The 10,442-nt window shown below is 39.4% G+C and overlaps 1 protein-coding gene across 1 annotated transcript; it reads left to right on the top strand.

Moving 5' to 3' along the window:
* Positions 1 to 345: 345 nt before the first annotated feature.
* Positions 346 to 9,205, top strand: LOC109465894 (host cell factor 2-like; the record flags this gene model as incomplete). Its single annotated transcript, XM_019763383.1, has 6 exons — positions 346 to 589; positions 914 to 1,141; positions 1,319 to 1,471; positions 1,679 to 1,831; positions 2,297 to 2,470; positions 7,579 to 9,205. Coding segments are annotated over 6 exons (1,137 nt in total), but the record flags the coding sequence as incomplete, so codon positions are not given.
* Positions 9,206 to 10,442: the final 1,237 nt, after the last annotated feature.

Here is a 10,442-nt window from a genome sequence, read left to right as displayed (position 1 = left end):
GGACGCCAAAAGCCGGGACCGCTATATAAATGTCTAGGATGAAAATTAATGCCCAAGGATGGGCAGTAGGCTTATAATTAAATTAAAGTAAATAATAATCAATAAATATAGATATACAAATTATACCTATCTCACTCTCCATTTCTAACAGAAGTAGTAGTAGCTGCTGTCTGCCACGACTTGAAAAGAGCTATTGTAGTATCCTAGACAAGCAGAAGCACAAGAAGAATTCAAGTTAACCTCCTTGATCCAACCATTCCAAGGCCATGGAATTAGAATTCATATTAATTACAGTATAATTATATGAAACAGGTTTTGATATAGAAGTAGGTTGAGATGTAACAATTTGCTTTTACATACAAGAATTTGACTTATCTATCTCCAACCAAATGTTATCAAGTATACAGATTATGCCCTTATTTCCACTATGATACAGAGAAAGGCACCTGGAGCAGTGTGCAGGTTAAAGGTCAGCTGCCGTGCCCTCGCTCCGCAGCTACCATATCAGCTGTTGGGAACAAGCTGTACCTGTTTGGGGGACTGAGCCATGACGTCGGCTGGTTAGATGACTTGTTTGTTCTCGACACGGGTGAGAGTGTTTTCTTCCTATCTTACCTGATCAAGGATTCACATATAGACACCTTCACAGACCAATACTTTTTTTTCTCCATCTCTGGATCTGGAAGTCAAGAGTTTGAACCTTAGATATTTTTGCTCACTCTAGGGGCATAGTGTCTCTGCATAAGGTCTTCCAAGACTGTCTCTGGCTGTCACCCCTGAGGTACTGGAATTATAGTCCTTCAACTGTCTTGAACTTGAGGAGGTTCACACCACAAGAAAACATAATTCCTGTTCTCCTATTTGTACTAAGTTTGTCAACTACATTAGTACATATATTTTCCATAAATCACAGATACTTGGACATGGAAGGAGCTGACTGACACACAGGGTCCTGCCCCAAGCCCCAGAGACAAGGTAGCTTCAGCCACCGTTGGGAACAAGGTGTATTTCTTTGGTGGTTTTGGCCCCAAGGATGGCTGGGACACGGAGGAGTCCACCATGAGTGAAGATGAGGAGGAGGAGGACGTGGGTCAGGGGGCAAAGTTCACTTGGTATGATGACCTCTACATCTTTGACACAGGTGGGTGAGACTGGGCTAGACCTACTGTACATCTGATACAGTTGAAAAAATGACCTCACTTTCACCACTTGAACTTTTGGCACTCACATTGGTTCGGTATGCCATGCATGCAATAAAATTGTACAGAATGATGCTGACTGGTAAAGGTATTAAAAAATTACATCTAATTTTTTTCAGAGACGAACACATGGGAGAACCCTGAACCCATCAAGCTGGGAGCACCAACACCAAGAGCAGCACATGCACTGTGTGCTGTTGAGAAAAAGTTGGTGGTCTTTGGAGGAAGAGACAGGGAGGCAAGGAAGAATGATCTGTATGTTCTTGATACAGGTGAGCAGAAAATATTTGAGGCCTTAAAAAACATTCAAACTGAAGGTCATCATTTACAGTTAAAATTTTTCTGTGAACTTTTAAGAAATCTGTTTATTTGTTTCCTGTAGAATTTGTATTGATTCAAACCTTTCTCATCATATTGAACATTATTAACTTCACCATACATAGACACATTTTATACATTTTTCATGACTTATTTTCCAGAAACGATGAAGTGGCAACAATTGAAGACGACCGGTCAGCAGCCAGAGCCACGGTCCTTCCACACGGCTACAGCAGTCGGCCACAGGGTGGTCATCACAGGAGGGAGGGGTCTGCAAGACCAGCACTTCGCAGACTTCAACATCTTCGACACAAGTACGTAAAGTTTTATGAGTTTCATCAGGTTCGTATATAAATCGTAATACAGTTCATTTTTCAGAGCCAAAAGGATTAACCTGGCAAAATTTCAGTAGCACTAAGATCTTCCTCAGAAAATCTACTGTCATGAACTATCAGAAGGGAGAGTAACAAGCTGTGATCAGCCACAGCTTTTTTCCCCACCATTACTTAACCTTGAAAAAGTAGAAAAGTACACTCTTCAGCCTTAGCTGCTTTTCAAGAGTTCAAGGGGGGATAGTCGGGGGTCTTCTTTACACTGCTTCATTGTTACAGTTTAAGCAGTGGTTCATGATAATACATGGACATACAAGTTCAGATATTATAGAGTTATTATTAAGATTAAGTGGTTTGTTGTAATATGTTTTTAAAAGCTTGATGTCAGGATCCAAGTTCTTTGCCATTTCGATCCAGAAATGACTCATGTTTTCTCTTTTTGTTCAGAAACCAGAGAATGGCTGCAGCCGGCAGTTTGTGGAGCCAAACCCGCCCCGCGCGGCATGCACACAGCCACGGTGATGGCCGACCAGTTGGTTCTGTACGGAGGGTCGTCAGACGTGGATCCCGAGACCATGCAGTGTCAGAAACGTTACGCAGACCTCTTCTGTGCCAGGACAGGTTCGTGATTGATGTCTGCTTCTATTTGTAATCTGATACTGGAATATGAGAATAAAAGTGAAGACTGAAATACAGAACTCCAAATCCCCCTTGTGCAGACACCCTTCAAAATGATAGGTCTTACCTGCACCACTATCATTTATTCCATCAAAAAATTGTATTGAAATTTTCAAGGTTGATCTAAGTAGAATAAGGCAACTCCAATAAACTTGTCACTTGAAGATTGATGACCCTATAGATCATCTTCCTACAACCTACATGGGTAATATTAGAAATTATACTTGCCTCAAATCACTTTGAAGCAAAACAGATGATTTTTTTTTCTGTTCTTTTTTTACTTATTAACTTATTAAATTACATGTTTGCTTTTTCTTTAATTAAAACTGGCACCTATGGTGTACTAGTATTTGTTTTCCTTTTCAGAAGACAATACTAGTACCTCATTGGAATAATGGTAATAGATGTTTAAAAAGTGGGACCCAAAAAAAAGAGACAAACTTGGACTTCCAGTTTTTTTTATGTACCTCAGGGTACTAGTAGTTTTTATCACATACCAAGTTGTCATGTTACTGAAAAATACTTCTTTGATTGCATCAGACTTGATTTTAAAGCTCCATGTAAGCTTGCATCCACTAATTGTCCTCTGTAATGTGTGTCACCTTTCCCAAGGGGATTGCCTTGTTAGTGCAACATCCTGTGCATGAATGTTTGATGAAGAAGTAAAACAATAACACCTCATTAGCCATGCACAGCTGTGACTGCTGATAAGCCTGGATGATGTAACAGTGCATTCATCAACTTGCACACAAAGATGTCACAGTTGTCAAAGCTTTGCCACACCTGGGACAAGATAAGAATTATGTAGTGCACAGGATATTCAAAGATTCAGGTCGACAAGACTTTCATACATTCAGAGGTTATATTACAGGTAACCTCCATGATAGAATATACCAATGTACACATTTTTTATTTAATTTTATTAGACATTAAACTTATATATAGGTGTAGGCTCTCTATTTTTAGCTAATTTGTGAAAAGATTTGCCTTCAGACTCTTCATGGGAAAGCTGGTGGTATTATGATAAACCCGTTTGTGGTATGTTTGATGACATTGTTCAAACATGGAAAAGTACAGGCAATCTAAAATGACGCAGATTGAACTAATTTTGGACCCAGGTTGCAACTTGTGGAAAAATACCAGCATCATCACACCCTCTCCTCAAATGGACTGTGCCTATATGTAGATTTGAGCTGTACCAAAGATTTGTACCAGTACCAAGGTCATACAAACATTCATGCTCCAAATTGCTGCTGTTGTAATTGTTGAAGAAAACCTTTTTTAAGACACATTTTCTGTGAAATCGTCAAAGTTAAAAAGGATTCGTCATTCACATCTTGCAAGAATTTCGTATCCCAAAGCACCCATCCCCCCCATAGTTACCCAGTTGGTACAGCCCACCAGAGGTTATGGGTCCTGTCACTGCCAGCTCTGCATATGCAAATCCAGCCTGACACAGAGCAGTGCCAAACCTCCAGCTCCTGCACCCAAATCTCTGGTCGATTTGCCCTGATTCAACTCCATTCAACATGGTTTTACCAACAACAGTGGAGAAGTTGCCAGTGAAAGGTAGACTGATTTCTTTGCTTGTGTTCAGCCTCCTCTTTTATGAGACAAAGAGATCTGTGGTTAGGGGAGATGGGCAGCTTTGTTTGTGTGTGTGTCACAGTGCACTGCACAGAAATTATGGAGTAAACAAGGAGATCAGGCAGGCAGCATATGATTTTCTGGTAATCAATTTGGTCGAAGGACACCATGGAAATTATTTCTGAAAGGGAGGAACATTCTGATGATAAATCTTGGTCTCTATTTATATTTTGTCTGGAGATTTGACCTCATGATGTGTGGGACAGTTTCAGGCTTGGTGCCAGGACTGCTGATAGATGGCTCAGATTCAGATTCAGAATAGGAGTACTGTAATGATCTAATTGATACCAGGCATGGCCCCACCTCTGTATGCTGACATCTGGTGTCATCTTTTATAGATACATGTATTATAAATGTATGTGTGGTTCTATAGGTCCATAGCTGGATGTATGTTGAGTATTCACTTTCTGAATGGAAAAGCAAATAGACTCAGGTTATGTTGACACTGGTTTACAAATCTAGGCTTATACCTGTACATGTGTATTTCAAATAGTTATTATTTTACATGTCTAATGTAACATAAGCATTCTTTGTCGATGACTCCATCTCCAAATGGGTGTATATTACAGCACGGATTTGCAAATGCTAACTATTGAAAATGCCAATTACAAAATTAATGAAGTTGTTTATTGCAAATTCCTGCCCGAGGGCTAATTGCATACATTGACAAGAAAATGTGGTGATACATGTATAAGACTATTTGCTGACAGGAACTTCTACGTGTACGATATACTTATCGAACCTACTATCTCTACTTAAATCTAATAACGTTGGTATACATACAGGATAAAAAAAGTAAATATGCAATATGTGAACAGGTAATAGGAACAATGTAACTGCTATTCTAATCTATTCTATCTTATTCAACTATTCTTGTCATGCTATTAGGGGGTTTGACTTCTTCTCAGGAGGCAGTGGGAGATGAATTGTCCGACTCTTTGAAAAATAAATGGGTTGGTGGACTTTAGCAATAATATAGTCTTTTGTTGTTGGTTGAGATATGAAAAACTTGGGGAAATATTGGCGACATCTTTGAATAACTTTTTTCTTTCAAAATCGTAATGAGGACACTGTTTATAAATGACTTAGTTAAGGAACTAGACAACCCAGAATGTACTCCACCCTCTCTTCACAATTTACTCATATCTAGCTTACTTTATGCAGACGACGTAGTTATTTTCTCTGAGACCGAAAAAGGACTGCAATGTGCACTAAACAAACTTAATCTGTTTTGTTCCCAATGGAAATTACAGGTAAATCTAAAGAAGACAAAGGTCGTAGTTTTTAACATGAGTACTAACCAATTGTGATATACATGTAGAAGAAAAATCATGTAATCTATAAGGTAAAATATATAATATTTTGTATAGATACTATCATAGCTCATCTGATTTCTAAGTCAGCTGCAGTATGATGTATTATTTGCTAACACAAACAGTTCAATGCCAACACTTTCCAATCCTCTATCCAAAACAGTGAGTTGACTTTGCATAAATTTGCATGTGTGAAATGCTGGCCTTGTCAGTTATCACAACAATTGTTTTTTGAGCAATTACCTAACAGCATGTGTCCAGCTGCCTCCATATGCAGTCTGTTTTATTGTGTATCTATTGTCATCCCAGTACCCATTAGACTTTTCTCCAGGGAATATGAATCGGATTGTTTTCTCTCACCATACACAAAGTACTGTAGTGTTATGATATTTGATGTCAGCTTTGCATGTTTCAGTAAGAGTTGTTCATATTTTTTAATGGCTCAAATGAATGATACATTAATCTACATGATCTAATTTCTGTACTACCTACATAATTTTGTTGCAATTGAGAAGCCCTTTGAGAAGGAGATACAGCCTTTGTTATTGTTTGATTGCCAACTTTTCTGAAGTAGATTTGTAGCCGGGTTATTTAGGTCTTGTGTAAGGAAATGGCATTGCCGGACGATGCTGGAAACGTCTGTTTATCTTCGGAACCTGTGCTGACCCATTTGACCGATTATGAGTATAACAGCTAGTCAGCTACTGTACTGTATATTGTACATATTACTACTACTAATACTAGCACCACAACGATGTACCAAAATTGCAACTGAGAGGTACATGTAATGTGAATCACAATTTTTTCGTGGTACTTTGTTATTGCAGTTTTCGCAGTTACTTCTGTACCTCAAACTTATCATTACAAATAATTCACTGACTTTCTTTTTCCCTCTCCTGGCACCACTGTGAACATATAGTTCTGCAAACATGTGTGTTTCTCTCAGACCACAAAATTTTGCTGCTGCAAACATAAAGTGATTTACAGTGTCTCATTCAGTGTGGCGTTTTTGTGCCAAAACAAACAACGCCTCTGATTGAATTCTAAAGGGTGTAAATTGAATATGACAGGATTAGATGAAATTGCTATGATGGGCTAATGACCATATTACCAATATGCTGAAGTTTCAAGTTTGAAACACTAACCTTAGGCCACACCAATTTAATTTCTTGGTTAACGGATTTTTCAAGAAAAATAATGGAGCGGGCGGGCGAAAAAATAATAAAAATAAAAACAGGCCTAGGCATCCTATTATGGCCCAAAATGGTACGTTAGGAGCCACGAAGTCAACATACCAGGCTGGTTCAAAATTTAAGCAATGAATTTTGAACTTTTAATGATACCACTGCATTGAAAGATGGAATAACTTTAAGAACTAGGATGTAAAGGACTGTTTTCAACTGTTCAGGGCAAAATATGAGCATATGAGCAGTTGATTCTGAATTTTTATTTTTATTTGCAAATCAGAAAAAAATGAAGCGGCGAATCCGTTAACCAAGAAATTAAATTGGTGTGGCCTTATGTTAGTAATGCATTGTGGATTTACCCACTGCTGTAAGATTAGAAGGTTACTGATAATCTTGCTGGTTGTTTTTGGCACTGTGAGGAGGAATAGTTCTCTACTGGTGTAATAACACACAAATCAAGGCTGGGCATGACGCACGCAAACATTGCCTCTTGGTCACCTCTCTGGGTCACCTCGGCCAAATTTGTCATGAAATGTCAACAGGGAGTGGAAAGTTTGTAATCTGACACTCTATCTGTAATTAATGCCTCTTGCACACGTCATTGAGTGATAGTAATAAAAAGTAAAGAGATGAGGTATCAAAAGATGGATATTTGCTTAGTTTTTATGCAGCTCTTTTAGGATTTAGGTTCTCAGTTGCACTCTATCTGTATACATCTCTTGCGCACGTCATGATGAGTGAAATAAACAGAGATGAAATATACTATAAAAGTATGGGTACTATTTGTCTAGTCTTTGTGCAACTCTTTATAGGATAAACTATTTTGAAATATCTTTGCTGTACCAGTCCATTAAAAAGAGTAAAATTAGAAGGCCCTAACCCATTTCTCTATCTCTTTACACAGAGGAGGTTCTGAGTGGGAAGTCCATCCAGTTGACAGTAGAAGAGAACAAGGAGAATGCCCCGGCCACCTCCGCCCCACCCCAGGACAACCCCAGCCAGCCCCCCAAGGCACCCTCGTGTCCCGACCAGCCCAGAAAGCCGCGCTCCTCCAGCTGGGAGGAGGGGGAGGTCCCGGGGATGGTGTAGTCACAGCGCTGAGGGGTAGACACCGTGGGGGGAGGGGGGACTTGGAATGCCGCTTGTGTAAAACAGGTGCCAAGTAGAGCTGCCAAGCATTTCCAGGGACTGTTGCCAAAAAACATTGGTGCTGTCACAGGCATACATACAGAAAGTAGGGGACTTGTCAGGATGTCAACAACAAACCAACTTCAGGTCTTTTCTCCGGGTAGCATCATTGTACAGTTTGTGTATACATGTACCTCTACCAGGCAGATTGGAACAGGTCTGCACATTCATACCTTTTTTTAATGGGAGTAGAGAAATATTTTGGAGTACCAACCACCACCAAAGTATTTTGTAACATTTATCAAATGCTGCAACTCGTACATATCCTGTACCTCGGTTCATGTAGCACATGGCACATGTATGGCCTCCAGGGTCTAGCTCTGCAAAGCAGTTTACTTGAAAACAACTAGCTGGCTCTCTGAACATTTGTCATCCTGACAAATATATCTACTCAATCATACTGTAACAAAGAAAGGCATTGACCACAGTCCACAAGTTTATGTGTTGATGTCAGCAGGATCTAGAAGTGCTTCCTGTAGTTTAGGGAATACAAACACTGACTACTGTTCAGCCTATACAGTAACTAGATAAGTGGTAGTTCAGTTGATGTTTGTGAAGTTGAAGTTCTTGTTGTTTCACAGCACACTAATCATGAAGGAGAGAGAGTTTTTATAAGTCTATATGAGACAATGTGATTGATCATGATTCATGTAAGATTTGGGTAGTCGTGCTACAGAAAAGACTAGGCAAGAAATTCTCACCAGCTGGAACTGTAAGACAAGTAAGATTGTGTTAGAAAAGGCTTTCCTTCAGAGTGTCTTACATTTGAACTTGTATGAACAGAAGCAGGCTCTGTTTTCCTGCTATACAGTGCACTGAGACATGTTCTGTGTCCTGGATTCCATTATGCTTAAAGCCTATAAGAACTGTACTGTCCACATAGAAGAAACCTTGCAAACAGTGACCTTTTTTTTGAAGCCATGAGATGCATACTGATGATCTTTACTGATGATGTTTAAATCTAGGTTGTGAAAGAACCATTGTAAAATGTAGAAGATTAACTTGTGAGTCAATACTGTGACTGATAGACATCATTGAATAGATGTGTCAGTAACTGCTAGTCGATGTGTGAAACAAAGTCCATTAGCCTCTGACTTTCCACTGTTTTGTGTGCAAGACATGTTGCAGGGTATTTTTACCTCATGATGAGGAATGCCTTTTTAGAATACATATGGGTACATTTGTGTAAGCTTAGCACTATCTACAAACCTTGTGTATTATCTAAGGTCTGGTAATCAAAGATTATGATCGTGTCTCTGCTTCTTAGTACTAACTGTGCATTCCAGAGTGTCAAATGTGTCTTAAAGTGAAGATGTCAGAAATAAAACAGGACTATTATGTTATTTTGGAGTTAGTGAAGTTCTTTTGTAGTCACATCCATAATGGTAGATGACAGTTGTTTGGTAGATTTAATTATTACAAACAAATGTTTAGGGAAGCTGTCATGTCGCGTTAAAATCCACTGAAGCATGATGACAAAGTTATGTCTTACATTTTTCATTTAACATTGTCAAAGCTTAATATCTTAGCAATATGTGTTGTAGCTTAATGTAAAAGCATACAGTTTCAAAGCTTAACGTTGCAACATGTAAGTGTTTCATCTTAAAAAGATACTTTTGTTACACCAGTCCGTGAGTGATCTACATTGTTTTTAGCTTTTTACATAACTTGAGTAGGTCCAATTTTGTGAAGGTACGAAAAAAAATACAACCTACTTTTTTTAGCTTTCCTACTGTTCCTACCGTAGCGTCTGTTGTGCTTGTGCAAGGTTACAAAATATTGTAAATGACTTTATATTCGCAGCAGCAAAATTTCGTGGTCTGAGAAAAATGGACATGTTCTCGGAACTGTATGTTCGCGGTGGTGGCAGGAGCAAAAAAAAAAAAAGAAAGTCACCGAATTATTTGTTCCCGCTACAGAAGTGACCGAGAGAACCGCGAGTACTGCGAAAACAAAGTGATTCACAGTACACATCTCCTTTGGAAAGGGGTAATGCACTCTCCACCAGACTCCTTTTGCAGGCTGAATAAATCGTAGAAATCGGCCTAAAAGGGGATATAAACTTGGCCAGAGAAGGTAGCCGGTCAGAGAAGCTCCATTTGCCTGCAATTATATCCCTTTTTATGCCGATTTCTACGATTTATTCAGCCTGCAAAAGGAGTCTGGTGGAGACAATACTGCACTAACCACACGTCACTAGCTTCTGATTGGATTTCAGACGACAGTTTGCTCTTCTGTGCGTTCGTCGCCTTGTCGGTTGTCAGGCGGGTCTGCCACGTACACACCGACTTTACTTTCCTGGTGGAGCCGAAACCCTTCACATAGAAACAGTAGGAAAGATCCAACTTGCACCACAATTGCTACTGCATTCGCTATTCTTATGATATTGTACTGCTGCTGAAGGACACCCAAATAAGGTCTCAGGCAAGGTCTTGTCCAAACATTGCCGTCTGAAGTTCTGTGGCAGTCATTGCCACTGGTCGCCCTGCACTTGCAGGACTCTGGAAACGAGCTCGAGCCGTTTATATTTGAACCGTTGTCAGCTTTTAGGTTAATCCAGTCGGTGAAGTTCCAAATCCC

The sequence above is a fragment of the Branchiostoma belcheri genome, unplaced genomic scaffold (assembly GCF_001625305.1).
Source record: "Branchiostoma belcheri isolate BF01 breed outbred unplaced genomic scaffold, Haploidv18h27 scaffold16, whole genome shotgun sequence".
NCBI lineage: Eukaryota > Metazoa > Chordata > Leptocardii > Amphioxiformes > Branchiostomatidae > Branchiostoma > Branchiostoma belcheri.
Note: the sequence above shows the minus strand (reverse complement) of the source record. Positions and strands in the feature narration are given on the sequence as shown.